The sequence below is a fragment of the Gobio gobio genome (genome assembly GCF_949357685.1).
Source record: "Gobio gobio genome assembly, chromosome: 24".
Classification (NCBI taxonomy): Eukaryota; Metazoa; Chordata; class Actinopteri; order Cypriniformes; family Gobionidae; genus Gobio; species Gobio gobio.
The window spans coordinates 1,404,253-1,426,705 of NC_137120.1; the positions used below are offsets into that span (position 1 = coordinate 1,404,253).

Genomic DNA, 22,453 nt, shown 5'->3' on the forward strand with positions numbered 1-22,453 from the left:
CACACACACACACACACACACACACACACACACACACACACACACATTAATATAATCACACACTTCTGCATGTTTATTAATCTGACAGTTCATTTCAGAGCAGAACTGAAAGCTGCATATAATAATATACACAATCAACCGAGTCACGAAAGAGCAAGTGTCATATAAATATTAGAGTTACAATAATAATCAATAAGTTCCTTGAACGTTTCCACTGAATGTTTATAAACATGAAAAGACGGCTAGCAGGAGTTAGCTCTGAGCTAACAGACTCTCACCGAGCAGCTCCAGATTCATCTCTGCGGCTACACGAACACACACTCGATGACCAGCGAGCGGCGAAACTGAAATATGAACAAAAAATCTGCAGAAACCAAAAATATTACAACATTCCCGATGAGCGACGGTAGCGCGACTGGCGCGGTGTGTGATGAAGGACCCCAAAACAAAGCGCCCCGCGGAGCGCCTGAACAAAAACACCAGAAAATCAAGAAATAATCTTACATTAATAATTTATATGAAAAAAATATTTTTGGTGTTGGTCTTAAAGACTAATAAGCCACTTTGTCTTTAACTCTAGTAAATATGGGATCTTCAGAGTTGCAGCAGCAAAATATTACAGTATACAACTACTTTCAAAAGATTAAATACACAGTAAAACAAAAACACCTTTAAAATACACTTTATTTGTCAGAAAACCGCATTCAGTTCTGCAAAACAGATAAACTATGACGTAATATACAGAGTTTCACACTAACAGTTTTAACTGTTATATATTTATATAATAACAGTTTTATTAAATAGCTACCTTTTCAAAAGTGTCAAGAATAATATCTTATACTTTCATCTGTATCAACATAAGAAGAAAAAGTGAGAATATTGAGTTTTCCGTTAAGAAGGCAACAGTTTCCCCCGGCTCAACGCTATTTCACTGTGTTGTACTGAAACCGCGCTCTCAGATCCAAAATGGCGCCGTGCGGAGTCTCGCCCGTGATTATCCGGGATTCTGAGGACGTGACCAATCAGAGAGCGAGTGAGGGGAAAAGGCGGGGTGAGGGAATCTCAGAAACTCGGTTATTACAGCATCGTGAAAGAACACAACTTGCAAACGAACGGCCGGATCGCATTTTAAAATCATACCAAACAGCATTTAATGTTCAAAATCCGTCAAAGTTACTCGCAAAGCTCTTTACATCCACGCCGCATAAACGTGAGAGGGATTCTTTGACGTCACTCTAATGCGGACCAATGAGCGGTCTCCATATGTGGGACACGAGCAGCGTGACCTATCCAGGCAGCGCACAGGCAGCATAGATGTGTGACTATAGATGGAGACATCGTTTTAAATGTTCTACATTATACAATTCATATCGTATAGTCTTTTTATCCGCCTTTTATCATATTGACGCTGAATATGAATATGTAGAGGACCCAGCCGCTCATCTATCGCTACAGTTATTATACATTAAGCCGTCGGTTATATCTAGTGTATGAGTGTCTGGAGCCGGTCGTGTTGGCGCATGCGCAGTGCGCAGGAACGTTATGAAACTGTGCTGCTTTGCCCCGGTTCTGTGGAGCTGGATTTGAGTGAATCGAGCAGTTCTGCAGTGATTCTACTCACATATATTTATTAATTCTGATATGATTTCATAACTGGGACTCACATAAAAGCATTTCTCCTCGTTTGTACTTCCTCAGGTGAGTCTTCTCTTACAATTTGACGTTATTTCTTAAGTTAAGTCGACATAAGGGTTACATAAAGACCGAATCATGACCCATTTATTAAAACACACACAGTTGTATTTAAACATAACTCTGTGTTTATGAATGATGCTTTTGTGATATTTTATGACGTAAGAGACCCAATTTTTCTGTAAAAATTATGATAAATGTCTGCAATGGCTTTTTATATCTGAAAACGATCTGCTCACCCCACACACTCTTGATTTATAGTAATATATAGTTTCATTTTGTTACGTAAACGTATAAAAGTGAAGTATTATTGCATTTTTATTACTTTATATTGTGTTAATAGAATAATCAAAAGCATACTAATACATCAAATAGAAGAAATGACGTACATGCTGCTGTATATAAACAGTTAAATATCATATTATCTTTATTATTGGTAGTAGCATAATTATTAATAATAATTAAAACGGCTTGGAAGTATTTCATAATGGTATTATTAATATTAATACAACAAAACAGCCTTCAAGTATTATTATTATCATCATTAACGCGTTTATTTTATAATACTTTAATAATTTAATGTGATCTGAATTAATTAAATGCTAATATTCCAAAATAATAATAAATCTAAAGTGCACGAGGAGTGTAATAAACAGCGACCTCTGCTGACGTCATTCGCCTTTAGTGTGGAGGCCACGCCCCTCGCCTGTCTTCTCAAGCGTTGATTGGCTGATGTGTTTCTCAATGGGAGAATGGCAGTGTGTGTTCATTGAGTTACACTTATACTATAATGGCAGCCCATAAAAGCGCATCCGTCCATTAGAACAGAGCCTGAGGAGACATTAACCGTGTTTATAACTTGATAAAGTGCTAAAGTGAGAGTTTCTTGTCATGTTGTATAGAAAGTGAGTGTGTGTGAAATACTGTTGTTGATGTTGCAGGGGTCAGAGATCATGTCCATCAACTCCATCCACTGGTTCCGCAAGGGCCTGCGTCTCCATGACAACCCGGCCCTGCTGGAGGCCCTGAAGGGGGCCCAAACGCTGCGCTGCGTCTACTTCCTGGACCCCTGGTTCGCCGGGGCCTCCAACCTGGGGGTCAACCGCTGGAGGTGAGACGCACACACACACACACACACACACACACACTCGCACGCACGCACGCACGCACACACACACACACACACACACACACACACACACACCTCTCAGTGTTTAAGGGCCCAGTGGCGCCCTCTGCTGGGGCTTTAAAGAACTCTTTGATTTAGAGCTGTTTAATGTGGACATGTGACCCTTGACCTCAACAGCAGTGGCGTCTCACGGGTATATCTGTGCCAATAGCCAACAACACATCAAAATTATACATATTTCTTTTATGCCAAAAATCATTAGGATATTAAGATCATGTTCCATGAAGATATTTAGTAAATGTCCATATCATAAATGTAATATTAGTAGCAATAAGCATTGCTAAGGACTTCATCTGGACAACTTTAAAGGAGATTTTCTCAATATTTAGATGTTTTTGCACCCTCAGATTCCAGATTTACAAATATTCATCCGTGGAGAGATTATTAATTCAGCTGAAGAAAAAGTGACCCTTATGACGGGTTTAGTGGTCCATACATCTGTCCCTTTTCTATTATATATATATATGACATGTTTTGTTTCTTGGAATCATGACCGATTTGACAAGCTTGAGATAAGACACAGGAAATGTTTAGATATTTAACAATATCTGGAAAACTTTCATCAAACAAAAAGTTTTAATGGGTGAAATTTAAATATTATTAGTGAGTTAGAACTCTATTCTTATTTAAATATAATAAGTGCTCTATTTAGATCAGCACAGGTAAAGCACACTATAAAACATGCTTTTCTGACTTGGTATTTCTGTCTTTTTTCCAGTCCAAATATCTAAAAATTCTTACATCAAGATGCTTTTACTAAGGAAAATTACATATTTTTGAGATGAAATTGAGTTTTTGCTTGAAACAAACTAAATTATCTGCCAATGGATTAGAAAAATAATCTTGTTTTTGTTTGGGACACGATAGGATATTTTCCAGAAAATAATAAAAATATCTAATGTCATTTAACTTATCTAGTAAATGCATCTTGATTTAAGAATTTTTAGATATATTCATACTAGAAACAAGACAAAAATACTAAATGACAGCATGTTTTGCAGTGCACACAAGGCAAAACGTAAAAAAATAGGGCTGTCAAAAAATTAATCGCATCCAAAATAAACGTTTGTGTTTACATAATATATGTGTGTGTACTCTGTTCATTATTATTTATATATAAATACACACACAAGCATGTATATATTTAAGAAAAAAATATTATTTTTATATATAAATTATTTATATTTATATATATTATAGATTATATACAGTATATACATGCAAATATTTCTTAAATATATACATGAATGTGTGTGTATTCATATATAAATAATAATTAACAGAGTACACACACATATATTATGTAAACACAAACTTTTATTTTGGATGCGATTAATCGCGATTAATTTTTTGACAGCCCTAAAAAAAATATATATGGCTTTATGGTATTTAATCTATAAACATATAAATATAAATGCACAAAACCGCAAGTTTATGACAAAAATAGTCTGTAATTTGGCCTTTATTACTTTTAAATCTACATTACAAATTAAATAAAATTAGATATTAACCTACATTTCTGACACATTACCACGATTACAGGTGGTGTTACCACGGTTACAGGTGGTGTTACCACGATTACAGGTGGTGTTACCACGGTTACAGGTGGTGTTACCACGATTACAGGTGGTGTTACCACGGTTACAGGTGGTGTTACCACGGTTACAGGTGGTGTTACCACGGTTACAGGTGGTGTTACCACGGTTACGGGTGGTGTTACCACGGTTACGGGTGGTGTTACCACGGTTACGGGTGGTGTTACCACGATTACAGGTGGTGTTACCACGGTTACAGGGTTACAGGTGGTGTTACCACGGTTACAGGGTTACAGGTGGTGTTACCACGGTTACAGGTGGTGTTACCACGGTTACAGGTGGTGTTACCACGGTTACAGGTGGTGTTACCACGGTTACAGGGTTACAGGTGGTGTTACCACGGTTACAGGTGGTGTTACCACGGTTACAGGGTTACAGGTGGTGTTACCACGGTTACAGGGTTACAGGTGGTGTTACCACGGTTACAGGTGGTGTTACCACGGTTACAGGTGGTGTTACCACGGTTACAGGTGGTGTTACCACGATTAATGTTGGTGAAGTGTTGTCTGAAAAGTATGTTAACTGAATGGGCTCAGCTGATTTGCACGTTAGTGTTGTTGAAGTCAGTGCTGTTTAACTGGATTTAATTAAATGATTTTAAATGAACACAGTGGCCGTTTGGACAGCCCTGGTCCAGGGTCACATGAGAGGAATGAGTCTCAGATGTGCCTCTGAATGTCTTTGAGCTGAATCAGTTATGATGATGTATTTCCTGGTTAGCGCAGTGTTATTGTCAGATCCGGCTCATTATGGTGTATTCTGGACTCTGGTTTCCATGGCAACGCCCCACTTTCCTCCAGCTCCGCCAGACGGTTATTCTGGGAACGAGTTTCACTGTTCTTCAGTCTGAACCTGTCAAGTTTTGGATTTGAAAATAAGGGACATTCAGTCCCAGCACCCCAACCAAGCTCCATATCCCTTACATTTGAAGACAGGTGTTATAGCCCAAATGAAAACTCAAAAGGGTATATATGATGAGCATTTATTTAAAGGCTTATTTGCATATTTTCTGTTCATTTAACATTGCTTGTTACATTTTATTTTCATTCCATTCTTTTCATTTCATATTGCTTTTCTTTTACAGTTTTTCTTTTCATTTCACATAACTTTTCTTTACTCTTTTAGTGAGCTATTGTACACATTTGTTGCAGACTTTGCATTCTTTAAGCCTGTTTTGGAAGGAGTGTATTTGTGGGCTGGGCCAGAGTGGTTCATTTTACATGAGTAGAGCACAAACTGTTCTGTTGTCTAATGTCATCCTATTCTCTGGAACAATCTTCCACACCATAAATACCCTTTCTGAACTTGCATTGCTATGGGCAGGGCTCGACATGAACGCTTGTTGAGTGAAAAATAATTTTACTTACCCAACGGACAAGTATCCTGAGTAAAATGTCAAAACAAAAAATAACTAGGGAATCACCAAAGTGCAAATAATGATTCTGCATTCAGTTAGTGTAAGTGGCGATCGATAGTGGATAATATAAAATGAACTGACAAGGTTGTGCTGTTGAGGCTCGCGCAGCCTCTCGACGAGAAAATCGAAAACAAATGAGCGCCGCTCGTACAAAGAAACTCAGTTAACATAACACGGTTAAAATGGTGAAGTTATTATATTTATAACATATGATACAGTTAAGCTACATCACAATAACAAGAGTGTTGTTTTCCAGAATACCATCACTACTGGAAATGACACTGATTTCATACGCCAGTTCCAGAAACAATTAATTAACATTAAGTCACTTACATGTTATAATTAAATCCGCTGTCCCATTGATCACGGTATTGACACAAGGGGTTTTTTTTTGTTGGCAGGAGTGCCTTAATCCGTCTCTATCGTTACGTCCATCATCCGTCTCTGTTTTGTTTTTTTCCCGCATTGTCACTCGTCATCTGACCTCACACACTAGCCTCGCCACAACTGACACCTTTACTGTAGGCTACTGCAGATGGCAGTTATCGCGAGGCTAGTTACAGAGCTCAGATTGGAAATGTTTTTGTTTTTTTACTCCGGTATTATTGTTTTTTAATAACGCAGGTTAAAATACGGGAGATTTACAGGAAAATACTAATACGGGAGGACGGCGGGAAAGAAGGGTAAAATACGGGACTTTCCCGGCCAAAACGGGATACTTGACAGGTATGTCAGTCTGAACCTCATATCTCTGAATCCCACAGGAAGTGACTTAACCTGCAGTTCATCGTCTGGCCACTGGAGGGCGAGGCCGATCTGTGTCTCCCTCATGTTAAAGCAGAAGAACACGCGTGTACGGAGGGGTTTTTGGTCTAAACGGCTCATTTTACCCTTCATGACGACTGTATGAGTGTAACTCATCCGTTTATATTATATTAAACATAGATATCCATAATAAAGGCTAGATGTCTCGTCCGCACCTGGCGGCCATCTTGTCTCAGTCAGCTCGCTCACTCATTGTGTTTTAATGGTGCTTGCACTTTTTAAATAACCATAACTTGCTCAATTTTCTACCGATTTTCAAACTGTTTGCTTTGTTATAAACATCAGAGATGTAGTTATGACACGAACAAATTATGAATAATTTGTTCAAGCATCCATAATTATAGCCACATTAATAACGTTTGTAAGAAACCGAACCATTTGTAAATCCGTCCAGATTTCAGCGAGATAAGAGTATTTGTGTTCAGATCACTCGTCTTAGCCAGAAAGCTCGCCTGTGATAAGATGGCCGCCAGAAAGTGCGCCTGTGACAAGATGGCCGCCAGAAAGTGCGCCTGTGACAAGATGGCCGCCAGAAAGTGCGCCAGTGACAAGATGGCCGCCAGAAAGCTCGCCTGTGACAAGATGGCCACCAGAAAGCTCGCCTGTGACAAGATGGCCGCCAGAAAGCTCACCTGTGACAAAATGGCCGCCAGAAAGCTCGCCTGTGACAAGATGGCCGCCGCTGATGGCATTAGAGACTCCGCCTTAAGACATCTAGCCTTTATTATGGATATCTATGATATATTAAGCCTTAAAGTTCTGCATAATTAAGGGCGTGGCTATTTGAGTGACAGGTGTATTACTGCTAAGGTTGAGCTAAGTGGGCGTGGTTTCGGGCAGCTCAGCTCCGCCCACGTCCCGCCTCTTTGCCCATCTTCAGTTATCCGGGAGTGACGCGCTGCCAAGATGGCGACGGACGACTTAAGGCTTCAAAAATGCCTAAATCATCTTTGGAAAAAATGTATTTGAAGTGTAATTTGATTGTTTAGTTTGTCCCAGACAGAGAAGGAAGGGGCCGTCCCCAAACTGATCCCACCAAAATGTCTTGGTGAAGCATTAAGAGTTCCTTTCACTGGAACTAACCCCTGAAAAACAACCCCACCCCATAATCCCCCCTCCACCAAACTTTACACTTAGAGACTCGTCACTGGGATTATCAGACAGGGAAGCGTGATTGGTCACTCAGAGAACACGTCTCCACTGCTCTAGAGTCCAGTGGCGGCGCGCTTTACCCCACTTGCATTGCTGGATGTAACGCTGTATTGTCCTGTGTGTGTGTGTGTGTGTGTGTCAGGTTTCTGCTGCAGAGTTTGGAGGATCTGGACTCGAGTCTGCGCAAACTCAACTCTCGCCTGTTCGTCATCCGTGGTCAACCGGCCAACATCTTCCCTCGGCTCTTCAAGGTACTGTGGTCACCTGACTGACCCCATCACTGATGACCTCATGACCTCTGACCTGTGTGTGTGTGTGTGTGTGTCAGGAGTGGAAGGTGTCGCGGCTGACCTTCGAGTGCGACTCGGAGCCGTTCGGGAAGGAGCGCGACGCTGCCATAAAGAAGCTGGCGAGTGAGGCGGGTGTGGAGGTGGTGGTGAAGGTCTCACACACACTCTATGACCTGGACCGGTGAGCGCTTCACACACACACTCATACTGTTCATGAGGGAGGGGTTTTTGTTGGAGACCAGGTCATATGGGTTTGACTGGTAATGAACAAGCAGATAAAGAAAAACTTCAGTTGGAAATGATAGAATGTAAAATACCAGCATCTGACGGTAAACCCATATTGAACCTGTACATCTACCAGAAATGGCAAATGGAATGGACTGAATGTGTAAATAACAAATTATATGCGGCGAATCCAGTTTTAAATCAAGGGGTTATTAGTTTGATGCCGAGATGCCGAATTGGACATTCAAGACTCACTCACTCATAGTTATAGAGAAACCGGTTTGTGATCTGTGTAAGAATTTCACAAGTGTAAAACATATTTTAATAGAATGTCCTTTTTTAAATAATATTAGAGAACGGTTTTATTCAGAAAACACATTAATGGACATTTTTAAAAAGTGATTTTAGAATCTCTGTCAAACATTAAATTGAAAGATTCTATGTAACTGGTGTTGTTGTTATTGGTAAATATGTCTGATTTTGTATAGTGATTGTTTTTAAAGGTCCCATTTTTCTATTATTTTATTATGTTTCCTGGGGTGTACTTATATTGTTAGTATGATTTTTACATTAAAAAATGTCATAATTTAGAAATAAAAGGCATTTTTTCTATACTGTTATTACCCCTCTGGCTGAATGCCCTGTTTCAAGGGGCGTGTGCGACTTCAGTGAAAACGCCCACTGTTGTGATTGGCTGACATCTTTGCATTTGAAATGAGTGTTAGATTATGTTGCAGAGGAAGGGGAGGTAACCTTTCCTGGTATGACGTCATAACAGGAAAATTCCAGATCAGCTCATCTGAGCTCATTTTCTCAAAGGCAGAGAGAGACAGCCAGAACTCGGGTTACACCCATCAACATTTCTAGCCACTTGGGGACCACATTCAGGCTAGAGATACTCATATTAATGTTAAAAAAACTCATAAAATGAATTTTTCATGCCATGGGACCTTTAAGAGAAAATTGTTAAATTATTGTAAACAATGTATTGAAGTGATACTGCTGATTGCCATAAATATAGCCATTGTTGCTGATATGGCATTAAATCATAAATAAATAAAGTTGAAGTTCCTGAGTGGGTGTGAGCGGCGCGCTGATATCTGATTGGCTGTCAGGATCATCGAGCTGAACGGCGGGCAGCCTCCGCTCACGTACAAGCGCTTCCAGATGCTGGTGGGCACCATGGAGCCGCCCGCGCCGCCCCTCGAGCCGCCCACCCTCGAGCTGATGGGCAACTGTGTGACGCCCATCAACGACAACCACAGAGAGGAATACGGCGTCCCCCTGCTGGAGGAGCTGGGTAACACACACACACACACACACACACAGATCCAGTGTGGTCAGAGCGGTGCATGATGGGTGTGTTTGCGCTCAGGGTTCGACACAGAGGGTCTGGCTCCCGCCGTTTGGCCCGGAGGAGAATCAGAGGCGCTGAGACGCATGGACCGGCATCTCGGACCGGACTCTACCGCGGTATGAACACACACACACACACACACACACGGCGTACACACCGGCGACTGGTTTCCTGAGGCGTCTCTCTCTCTCTCTCAGGCGTGGCAGGAGAACTTCGAGCGGCCGAAGATGAACTCCAGTCCGCTGTTGGCCAGTCCGCTGGGCTTGAGTCCGTTCCTGCGCTTCGGCTGCCTGTCCTGCCGCCTGTTCCACTGCAAACTCACTCAGCTCTACAAGAAGGTGAACTACAGCCTCATCACATCTCATTAAACTGTACATTACAATGCAAACCTACCTCAACTCAGTATAACGTGTATATTAAAAAACACTTAAATTATGTATTTTTTACTATCTCATTTAACCATTAATAAGTAACATTTTAAGCCATATAAGTTCCTATAATAATATATCTAATTTAAATTGATTCAAAAATATAATTTATAATAAAAAAAGTCACTTAATTTAATCTAATGCATCTAATTTAAAACATTTTAAGATTATATTTATGTTAATAATCAGTGTTGTGGGTAACGCGTTACAAAGTAACGCGTTAGAGTACTCTAATTACTTTTTTCCTGAAATGTGTAACTTAACGCGTTAGTTTCGTGCGTAAGTAATCAGTAACTTCGTTATTTTTTAAAAAAAGTAATCCGTTATTTTAAGGAAAGGAAAATCCCGACTGCAGCCTGCTTTTTGTCAGACAGTAGGCCTAGGTCTACTGTGCCACCTGCGGATGTATCAGCGGAGCCGAAGCTCTGTGATCGTAAAGTCAATGGCTGTGATAGCCTACGTCTGTGCCCTGCGCCTGACCCTGTGTGTGTGTGGGTTTTTTTTTTTTTTCGAACTCCCGGCAAGATGGCAGAGAGGACAGCGTTTGGTTTATGGAAGTACGCACATTATTTTCAATTTGTCAACGAAAAAGAAAAGAACATAACGGTAAAATGCCCACTCTGCGTTGGTGAAAAGCCTGCTGAGGAGGACGACGGTGGTGCACCAGCTCCAAAGCAACAGCGTTTGAGTTTTAACTCTGCTAAAACAGTCCCCATCAGTGAGGTTCACAAACTTGTGGCCGGTTATGTAGTCGAGGAGATGCAAAAACACTGGATTTAAAAGACCGTCTCTCCCGGATGACATCTGGCCTGCCGCCTGCCTGATGTTATAGTTGAGGTAAAATTGTTTTTTCGTCTGTTTTTTGTTTTTGCTCATTTCTTACCAAGCTTTACTAAAATATTTTTAGGCGAAGGAGGTAACTTTACGTGACAAACTCAAAAAAATGAGAATTAACAAAGGCAATAGAAGGTCATCCATCCATTTTTCCCCAAAACGCTATAAATCCATCCTTTAAAAAAATAATAATTATGGTTTTGTATTTTTTTTTAAAGTATTTTGTCATTTATGAGGAAAAAACAATGTTACGTGACAGTTCTTCTCCATTACGGACGCGACCACCCTGAAAGCGCCGCGGCACTAAAGACTTTAAAACTTTCACAGAGACCTCAAAAAGAAAGCACAAAGCCTTTCTTTAAAACGAATTTCGTTTTGTATTAATTGTATCTTAATTTTAATCCATGTTTCATTAACTAATTTCCTGGATGGATTTAATAAATAAAAAGTAAATAGGCTATCTTGATTTTGTAGGCTATTTTTTTTAATTATAGCCTAAGTGAAAAATATTAGGCTGTGTATACCGACATGGATCAATTATTCATATTAAATTTCATCTGTCTTTTGTAGGCATTTGCTGACTGTCTTTCCTGTTATTGTTATCCTGCAGTGTTAATTTAGTCGGATGACTGACGTTATTCATTGTCGGGAGTCACGACTTCTAGGTGCATTTAAAGGGGCCGGGGGCTGTGTCTGTCATGTGTGAGCCGCTGCAAACGGCTTTTAATTTTTGGTAACGCATGAGTACTCTAACGCGTTACTTTTATGAATAGGTAACGCTGTATCATAACTGATTACTTTTAATTGATGGTAACGTTGTAACCTAACTAACTACTTTCCAAAGTAACTATACCCAACACTGTTAATAATTATATCAAATTTAAATTGATTTTAAAATGTAATTTATAGCACACTTAACTTTAAAGACTTACTTAAATATATTGTAATATATCCAATTTAAAACCTTTTAAGATTGTATATTTATGTTAATTATATCAAATTTAAATTCATTTTAAAATGTAATTTCTGATATGCTTAACTTTAAAAGTCACTTAAAATGTATTGTAATATATCAAATTTAAAACCTTTTAAAATATATATTTGTTAATATTATAACATATCAAATTTAAATTGATATTAAAATGTAATTTATAACAATTAACTTTAAAAACTTACTTAAAATACATTATAATATATCCAATTTTAAACCTTTTAAAATTATATATGCCAATATTATAATATCAAATTTAAATTGATATTAAAATGTAATTTATAACACTTAACTTTAAAAACTTACTTAAAATATATTATAATATATCCAATTTTAAACCTTTTAAAATGATATATGCCAATATTATAATATCAAATTTAAATTGATATTAAAATATAATTTATATGATATGCTTAAAATTAAAATGTACTTAAAATATATTGTAATGATATAACCTTTTAAAATTATATATGCTAATAATTATATCAAATTTAAATTGATATTAAAATGTAATTTATAACACACTTAACTTCAAAGACTTACTTAAATATATTGTAATATATCCAATTAAGATTGTATATTTATATGTTAATTATATCAAATTTAAATTGATATTAAAATATAATTGATAATACACTTAACTTTAAAAACTTACTTAAAATATATTTAATATATCCAATTTAAAACCTTTTAAGATTGTATATTTATATGTTAATTCTATCAAATTTAAATTCATTTTAAAATGTAATTTCTCATATGCTTAACTTTAAAAGTCACTTAAAATGTATTGTAATATGTCAGATTTAAAACCTTTTAAAATTATATATGTTAATATTATAATATATCAAATTTAAATTGATATTAAAATATAATTGATAATACACTTAACTTTAAAAACTTACCTAAAATATATTGTAATATATACAATTTTAAACCTTTTAAAATGATATATGTTCATAATTATTTCAAATTTAAATTGATATTAAAATGTAATCTATAACACACTTAACTTTAAAGACTTACTTAAATATATTGTAATATATCGGTCCAATTTAAAACCTTTTAAGATTGTATATTTATATGTTAATTATATCAAATTTAAATTCATTTTAAAATGTAATTTATAGCACACTTAACTTTAAAGATTTACTTAAATATATTGTAATATATCCAATTTAAAACATTTTAAGATTATATATTTATATGTTAATTATATCAAATTTAAATTCATTTTAAAATGTAATTTCTGATATGCTTAACTTTAAAAGTCACTTAAAATGTATTGTAATATATCAAATTTGTTAATTTTATAATATATCAAATTTAAATTGATATTAAAATATAATTGATAATAGACTTAACTTAAAAAACTTACTTAAAATATATTGTAATATTAAACTTTTTAAAATTATATATGCTAATTTTATAATATCAAATTTAAATTCATTTTAAAATATAATTTATATGATATGTTTAAAATTAAAATGTACTTAAAATATTTTGTAATGATATAACCTTTTAAAATGATATATGTTAATAATTATATCAAATTTAAATTGACATTAAAATATAATTTATGATATGCTTAACTTTAAAAAACATATAATATATTCTAATATATCTAATTTAAAACATTTTAAGATTATATGTTAATAATTATATCAAATTTAAATTGATGTAAATTGAATTTATAACACATTTAACTTAAAAAACCTACTTAAAATATATTGTAATATATAACATTTAAAACCTTTTACATTATATATGTTAATATTATAATACATCACATTTAAATTGATATTAAAATATGATTTATAATAAAAAGTCACTTAATTTATTCTAATGCATCTAATTGAATACATTTTAAGATTATATATATATGTTAATAATTATAAATTTATATTGATATTAAAATGTAATTTATAACACACTTAACTTTAAAGACTTACTTAAATATATTGTAATATATCCAATTTAAAACATTTTAAGATTACATATTTATATGTTAATTATATCAAATTTAAAATGTAATTTATGATATGCTTAACTTTAAAAGTCACTTAAAATGTATTCTAATATATCAAATTTAAAACCTTTTAAAATTATATATGTTAATATTATAATATATCAAATTTAAATTGATATTAAAATATAATTGATAATACACTTAACTTTAGAAACTTACTTAAAATATATTGTAATATATCCCATTTTTAAACCTTTTAAAATTATATATGTTAATAATTATATCAAATTTAAATTGACATTAAAATATAATTTATGATATGCTTAACTTTAAAAAACATATAATATATTCTAATATATCTAATTTAAAACATTTTAAGATTATATGTTAATAATTATATCAAATTTAAATTGATATTAATTTAGTTTATAACACACTTAACTTTAAAAACCTACTTAAATATATTGTAATATATCCAATTTAAAACATTTTAAGATTATATATTTATATGTTAATTATATCAAATTTAAATTCATTTTAAAATGTAATTTATGATATGATTAACTTTAAAAGTCACTTAAAATGTATTGTATTATATCAAATTTAAAACCTTTTCAAATTATATTTGTTAATATTATAATATATAAAATTTAAATTGATATTCAAATTTAATTTATAACACACTTAACTTTAAAAACTTACTTAAAATATATTGTAATATATCCAATTTTAAACCTTTTAAAATGATATATGCTAATATTTTAATATCAAATTTAAATTGATATTAAAATATAATTTATATGATATGCTTAAAATTAAAATGTACTTAAAATATATTGTAATGATATAACCTTTTAAAGTTAAGCATATCATAAATTATATAATTTATGATATGCTTAACTTTTAAAAACATAAAATATATTCTAAAATATCTCATTTAAAACATTTTAAGATTATATGTTAATAATTATATCAAATTTAAATTGATATTAATTTAATTTATAACACACTTAACTTTAAAAACCTACTTAAAATATATTGTAATATATAAAATGTAAAACCTTTTACATTATATATGTTAATATTATAATATCAAATTTAAATTGACATTAAAATATGATTTATATCTGATTTAAAAGCTTTTTAAATGTAATTTCGCTATGCCGAGAGATATACAGCTATGCTTTCTGTGTGTTTGCGCAGGTGAAGAACAACGGAAACCCGTCCATCTCTCTGTACGACAAGATCCTGTGGAGGGAGTTCTTCTACACGGCCGCCACCAATAACCCGCGCTTCGACCGGGCGGAGGGAAACCCCATCTGCATCCGCATCCCGTGGGACAGGAACGCCGAGGCGCTGGCCAAGTGGGCCGAGGGCCGGACGGGCTTCCCCTGGGTCGACGCCATCATGACCCAGCTGAGGCAGGAGGGCTGGATCCATCACCTGGCCCGGCACGCCGTGGCCTGCTTCCTGACCCGCGGAGACCTGTGGATCAGCTGGGAGGAGGGCATGAAGGTGCGGCCCCAGAGCATCATGGGTAAGGGCCGGTGTGTGGGCGCTGTGGTAACGCTGTGGTGCCCGCAGGTGTTCGAGGAGCTGCTGCTGGACGCAGACTGGAGTGTGAACGCGGGCAGCTGGCTCTGCCACTCCTGCAGCTCCTTCTTCCAGCAGTTCTTCCACTGCTACTGCCCCGTGGGATTCGGCCGCAGGATCGACCCCAATGGAGACTTCATAAGGTGGGCATCACCTTCAGAAATAGCCAATTCAGTTCAGATTCACACTCAGAGGAGCCGATTCAGTTCAGATTCACACTCAGAGGAGCCGATCCAGTTCAGATTCACACTCAGAGGAGCCGATTCAGTACAGATTCACACTCAGAGGAGCCGATTCAGTTCAGATTCACACTCAGAGGAGCCGATTCAGTTCAGATTCACCTTCAGAAATAGCTGATTCAGTTCAGATTCACACTCAGAGGAGCCGATCCAGTTCAGATTCACACTCAGAGGAGCCGATCCAGTTCAGATTCACACTCAGAGGAGCCGATTCAGTTCAGATTCACACTCAGAGGAGCCGATTCAGTTCAGATTCACCTTCAGAAATAGCTGATTCAGTTCAGATTCACACTCAGAGGAGCCGATCCAGTTCAGATTCACACTCAGAGGAGCCGATTCAGTTCAGATTCACACTCAGAGGAGCCGATTCAGTTCAGATTCACACTCAGAGCAGCCGATTCAGTTCAGATTCACACTCAGAGGAGCCGATTCAGTTCAGATTCACACTCAGAGGAGCCGATTCAGTTCAGATTCACACTCAGGAGCCGATTCAGTTCAGATTCACACTCAGAGGAGCTGATTCAGTTCGGATTCACACTCAAAGGAGCTGATTCAGTTCGGATTCACACTCAAAGGAGCTGATTCAGATCAGATTCACACTCAAAGGAGCTGATTCAGATCAGATTCACACTCAAACGAGCTGATTCAGTTCAGATTCACACTCAAAGGAGCTGATTGAGATCAGATTCACACTCAAAGGAGCTAATTCAGATCCGATTCACACTCAAAGGAGCTGATTCAGATCAGATTTACACTCAAATGAGCTGATTCAGTTCAGATTTACACAAAGGAGCTGATTCAGTTCAGATTCACACTCAAATGAGCTGATTCAGTTCAGATTCACACTCAAAGGAGCCGATTCAGGTCAGATTCACACTCAAAGGAGCTTATTCAGATCAGATTCACACTCAAAGGAGCTGATTCAGTTCAGATTGACACTCAAAGGAGCTGATTCAGATCAGATTCACACTCAAAGGAGCTGATTCAGTTCAGATTCACACTCAAAGGAGCTGACTCAGATCAGATTCACACTCAAAGGAGCTGATTCAGTTCAGATTCACACTCAAAGGAGCTGATTCAGGTCAGATTCACATTCAAAGGAGCTGATTCAGGTCAGATTCACACTCAAAGGAGCCTATTCAGGTCAGATTCACATTCAAAGGAGCTGATTCAGGTCAGATTCACACTCAAACGATCTGACCCAGTTCAGATTCACACTCAAAGGAGCTGATTCAGTTCAGATTCACACTCAAAGGAGCTGATTCAGTTCAGATTCACGCTCAGAGGAGCTGATTCAGATCAGATTAGCACTCAAAGGAGCTGATTCAGATCAGATTCACATTCAAAGGAGCTGATTCAGGTCAGATTCACACTCAAATGATCTGACCCAGTTCAGATTCACACTCAAAGGAGCTGATTCAGTTCAGACTCACACTCAAAGGAGCTGATTCAGATCAGATTCACACTGAAATGATCTGATTCAGTTCAGATTCACACTCAAATGAGCTGATTCAGTTCAGATTCACACTCAAAGGAGCTGATTCAGTTCGGATTCACACTGAAATGAGCTGATTCAGTTCGGATTCACACTCAAAGGAGCTGATTCAGTTCGGATTCACACTCAAAGGAGCTGATTCAGTTCGGATTCACACTCAAAGGAGCTGATTCAGATCAGATTCACACTCAAAGGAGCTGATTCAGATCAGATTCACACTCAAACGAGCTGATTCAGTTCAGATTCATACTCAAACGAGCTGATTGAGATCAGATTCACACTCAAAGGAGCTAATTCAGATCCGATTCACACTCAAAGGAGCTGATTCAGATCAGATTTACACTCAAATGAGCTGATTCAGTTCAGATTTACACAAAGGAGCTGATTCAGTTCAGATTCACACTCAAATGAGCTGATTCAGTTCAGATTCACACTCAAAGGAGCCGATTCAGATCAGATTCACACTCAAAGGAGCTTATTCAGATCAGATTCACACTCAAAGGAGCTGATTCAGTTCAGATTGACACTCAAAGGAGCTGATTCAGATCAGATTCACACTCAAAGGAGCTGATTCAGTTCAGATTCACACTCAAAGGAGCTGACTCAGATCAGATTCACACTCAAAGGAGCTGATTCAGTTCAGATTCACACTCAAAGGAGCTGATTCAGATCAGATTCACACTCTAATGATCTGACTCAGTTCAGATTCACACTCAAAGGAGCCGATTCAGTTCAGATTCACACTCAAAGGAGCTGATTCAGATCAGATTCACACTCTAATGATCTGACTCAGTTCAGATTCACACTCAAAGGAGCCGATTCAGTTCAGATTCACACTCTAATGATCTGACTCAGTTCAGATTCACACTCAAAGGAGCCGATTCAGTTCAGATTCACACTCTAATAATCTGACTCAGTTCAGATTCACACTGAAATGATCTGACTCAGTTCCGATCTGAATTCCGCTCAATCCTCAGTGTTATCTCTTGCAGTCTGTATGTTTGTTTGTTCACTGGTTTTGTGGAGGTTGTGATGTTTAATCCTTCCCTTTGTTTCCAGACGTTACTTACCTGTCCTACGAGATTTTCCAGCCAAGTTCATCTACGACCCCTGGAACGCGCCGGACGACGTGCAGCTCGCGGCCAAATGCGTGATCGGCGTGGACTATCCCAAACCGATGGTGAACCACGCGGAGGCCAGCCGGCTGAACATCGAGAGGATGAGGCAGATCTACCAGCAGCTGTCCAGATACCGCGGACTCAGTAAGAGCGCCTTCCACCTCAACCTTTACGAACTTCTCCGTTTCCTCCTTCTCACGTTCATTCATCCGTCAGGTCTGCTCGCCGCCGTCCCGTCCAACCACATGGAGAACGCGAGTGTAAATGAAGCCCGAGGGGCAGCAGCGCCCCCTGAGCGGCGGAGGACGCAGAGCGGCGGGACGTCTCAGAGTGAGTGTTTAAAACCAGACGTCCCAGTGTTGGGGAACGTTACTTTGAAAAGTAATGCGTTACAATATTGCGTTACTCCCTTAAAAAGTAACTAATTGAGTTACTTAGTTACTTTTTAAGAAAAGTAATGCGTTACGATATCGCGGTACTCCCTTAAAAAGTAACTAATTGAGTTACTTAGTTACTTTTTAAGAAAAGTAGTGTTACAATATTGCGTTACTCCCTTAAAAAGTAACTAATTGAGTTACTTAATTGCTTTTTAAGAAAAGTAATGCGTTACAATATTGTGTTACTCCCTTAAAAAGTAACTAATTGAGTTACTTAGTTACTTTTTAAGAAAAGTAATGCGTTACAATATTGTGTTACTCCCTTAAAAAGTAACTAATTGAGTTACTTAGTTACTTTTTAAGAAAAGTAATGCGTTACGATATCGCGTTACACCCTTAAAAAGTAACTAATTGAGTTACTTAGTTACTTTAAGAAAAGTAATGCGTTACAATATTGCATTACTCCCTTAAAAAGTAACTTAATTGAGTTACTTAGTTACTTTTAAGAAAAGTAATGCGTTACAATATCGCGTTACTCCCTTAAAAAGTAACTAATTGAGTTACTTAGTTACTTTTTAAGAAAAGTAATGCGTTACGGTACTTTTGCGTTACTTTTTCTCACCTGGGCTTGTTTTTGTTTTTTTTTAATAACAAAAAAGTTATATTTTTGTGCAACGGTAAAGACATCTTCATACCAAAATGTAAATAATAAGCCCCAGGCTGAGGTAAAGATGCAGATTCCCTTATGAACACTAGAGGGCGCAGCTCTAGATAATGGAGAATAGATGCAGGAGAAAAAAGTTTAACCAATAAAAACAAATAATCTAGTCATTTTCATCATCAAAGGTCAGCAGTGATACATTGGTAAATTAAATATAAAGGTAGATTATGCATAAAAATAGTTGTTTTATTTAACATTTAATTATTGGAGATTTGCATAGTATTCTGATTTAGCATTTGACTGATTATATTCATTTTGAGGAGGACCGAATCTTTATTGTGCAAGTGAGATAATTAAATGCTCACATTTAGTCTAGAACTACAATAACCATCATGTACACACACACACACACACACACACACACACACACACCTCTGCACTAACTCTCAACATGAGGACAGGAGAGCTGTCAGTCAAACTAATGTGAAAAAGTAACTTGCGTTACTTTTTTGAAAATATATTTTGTTGTAAATTTGAAAAGTAATGCGTTACTTTACTAGTTACTTGGAAAAAGTAATACTATTACGTAACTGAAGTTACTTGTAATGCGTTACCCCAACACTGGGTGTCGCCTTCAAATACGTGCGTTTGAACGATAATAATTGAGCTGTAATCCTCTGTGTGTCCAGCAGGGGGCCTGAGAGAGCAGTCCGGACCGATCGCAGCTAAACATCGCACCACTAAATACAAACACTACCTCAGTGAGTCCATTAACAAATCCTTTGGCTTATTTGAGGACCTTTAATGACGGTTTGCTGAAAATGTTTTTGCGTTTGTCTCCCGTAGGCCACCGTACGTCGCCCTACACGAACCACGGCCACGAGTTTGCCGTCCCACAACAACCAGGTAAAAAAAAAATTGGACGAAAATGTCACGTTATGGAACTTCAATGGCTTGCGAACAAAGTTGACGATGATTTTCTTTAGGGCGTCTGAGTTGGCCGGTCGGGGGCGGGTCTGGAAGGAGGGAAAGAGAGGCGGAGCACAACGGTTGCCATGGTGACAACAGCCCCTCCCCCTCTTCAGCGCAACGGCAAGATAACGAGGTTCGTAAACCTTACGTTTTGCTAGTTTAGCATAGTAGCAACGCTCTTTACGATATAAATTCCTGTTTGTTTCAGAAGCGGCGGGAAGACATCGGGGGCGTGGCCTTCTCATCCTAAGCCCCACCCACTGATGGATTCGCAAAAATGGATTGTAAATTTCCCTCGCGTGTGTCGAACACAAAGAAATGAAGAGATTAAGCGGCTGAATGTGGCGTAGACGAAATTCTAACGTTTATTTATTATCCCAAGTATTGATTTTAAAAATCAGCCGAAGAACGCGCGCACGCCACACTCAGATTGACTCAGTATTAGCGAATACATGAAACCTCACCTGTACATACCTGCATCTGTTTCCATGGTGACCGCCCGGTCCCGGGTCCAAACTCTCGTCTCCCAGATGAACGATTGACCCCTCGTCATCGCTGGAGATGAAGAGCGCTCGTCTTCCTCCTGTTGTCTGATCTCTGTCCTCCAGCGTTTTCTACACGAGTCTCTTATGTAGCTGTACAGTTTTACTGCTTGTGTTTTTCTACAGAATATTCATAGCTGTTTTGAATTTTAAATATATTGTATATATCATACCAGCATTTGTTTCTTAGTCTGTGTGTGGTACTTCATTCAGCTAATAAAAATATTTTAACAAACTGAGTGTTTCATGTCTATCAGGCGAGATCGTTGCTCCATCGCGCAGAGTTAGCTGCTAGCATGTGTTTATTCTTCAACTTCAATATACCAGAGGTTTTTGAGTTGGATATTTTACTTCATGGTTTGCCCTTGTGAACGAGACTGAGCTGATATAACGCTAAGACACATTAAAGCTAATTAAACATTTCAGTTAGCTTACATGTGGTACATTTTATGGCTGACAACTAAACAATCAGCTAGCATTGCCTGCTAAACTAATACATACATTTGAGTTAGCAAGTTCACTTATTAGCCTGCTAAACTATTCCAACGTGTTCAAGATAATACATACATTTTTGTTAGCGAAATCATCTATTAGCCTGCTATGCTATCACGTGTTTAGCAAGTTCGCTGATTAGCCTGTTAAGCTATCACGCGTGTTCAAGATACCAGAGCTGGCCACTTTTTGAAAAATCTCGGGAGTGAGATTTGGTGGGGCCAACCAAAATTTTGTCGCCGTACAAAGCACTTTTTTTGCATCTATAAGACACAATTTTAAAAAACTAGAGGCATGATTTTGTCTAGAACTACTTTAACTTACAAGCTACTTGTACAAGCAATGTTGATATTGAGATACAGTGAATGTAATGTAGGCCAGGGGTTTTCAAACTTTGTGTGTGTGTGGACCACTATTTGTAATAAAAAAAAAAAAATTGCGGACCACCATAACACACATAATAAAATATGTCTACACACAGTCCTACCTGAATGAATCCGCACCTCTAAATAGGCTTACTAGCACTAAAACTATAACTAGTCATCACATCAGTACAACAGCTTGTTAAAAGAAAGTTTACTGCACACACCCAGCTAACACACGACGTAACAGTTACGTAATTTATTCAGACTTTTTGCTTATTTTATGACTTACCAACTGACATCGTAGTCTCAACGTCGTTTGTCTGTAATTTCCTTACCATAAAATTACCTTCTCACAACGTTGTCAGTACGATCTCTGGACGTTACAAGATTACCAACAACGTTCCAGATACGTACTCCACACGTTTTGGTAATTTTATGACTCAATGACAACGTAACTACAACGTTGCATGCCTGTAATATCATTACCATCAAATTACCCAACGTCGCCAGTACGATCTCCTAACGTTATTAGATAACCAAGGACGTCCCAGATACGTTCTAAATTCGTAATATATTGGTAATTCCATGACTTACTGGCATCATAAATACAACGTCACAGTTGCCATGGTAACCGTAAA

At 37.2% G+C, this 22,453-nt stretch overlaps 2 protein-coding genes across 6 annotated transcripts in view; one reads left to right on the forward strand and one right to left on the reverse strand.

The window, feature by feature from the left end:
• The window catches only part of rbbp5 (retinoblastoma binding protein 5), a 16,511-nt gene extending 16,070 nt beyond the window's left edge, over window positions 1–441 (reverse strand). For both annotated transcript variants that reach the window (XM_079807911.1, XM_079807910.1), the window contains exon 1: window positions 279–441. In XM_079807911.1, coding sequence (XP_079664037.1) covers window positions 279–297 — 19 coding nt within the window. In that variant the 5' untranslated portion in view covers window positions 298–441. The remainder of the gene's footprint in view (window positions 1–278) is intronic.
• Window positions 442–1,064: 623 nt separating this feature from the next.
• On the forward strand, window positions 1,065–21,190 carry cry3b (cryptochrome circadian regulator 3b). 4 transcript variants are annotated; one of them, XM_079808469.1, is made up of 15 exons: window positions 1,065–1,698; window positions 2,634–2,803; window positions 8,013–8,121; window positions 8,199–8,341; window positions 9,501–9,685; window positions 9,761–9,858; window positions 9,940–10,080; window positions 15,165–15,476; window positions 15,546–15,697; window positions 18,348–18,550; window positions 18,623–18,736; window positions 20,134–20,205; window positions 20,291–20,350; window positions 20,431–20,549; window positions 20,625–21,190. In XM_079808469.1, the coding sequence occupies exons 2-15, from the start codon at window positions 2,646–2,648 to the stop codon at window positions 20,664–20,666; spliced, it is 1,908 nt and encodes a 635-aa protein (XP_079664595.1). In that variant the 5' UTR covers window positions 1,065–1,698; window positions 2,634–2,645; the 3' UTR covers window positions 20,667–21,190. The 4 variants fall into 4 exon arrangements, with proteins under 4 accessions (XP_079664595.1, XP_079664596.1, XP_079664597.1 ...); XM_079808470.1 differs by having other exon boundaries at window positions 1,273–1,698; window positions 20,137–20,205; XM_079808471.1 differs by having other exon boundaries at window positions 1,519–1,698; window positions 20,628–21,190.
• The last annotated feature ends 1,263 nt before the right edge of the window (window positions 21,191–22,453 follow it).

What these genes read in the sequence shown, in the direction of transcription:
- cry3b (XM_079808469.1), top strand. Translation starts at nt 2,646, where the DNA reads ATGTCCATCAACTCCATCCACTGGTTCCGCAAGGGCCTGCGTCTCCAT. An exon ending in TCTTCCCTCGGCTCTTCAAG is followed by an intron (nt 8,122 to 8,198) that starts GTACTGTGGTCA and finishes TGTGTGTGTCAG; the next exon opens with GAGTGGAAGGTGTCGCGGCT. An exon ending in GTCCAGATACCGCGGACTCA is followed by an intron (nt 18,551 to 18,622) that starts GTAAGAGCGCCT and finishes TTCATCCGTCAG; the next exon opens with GTCTGCTCGCCGCCGTCCCG.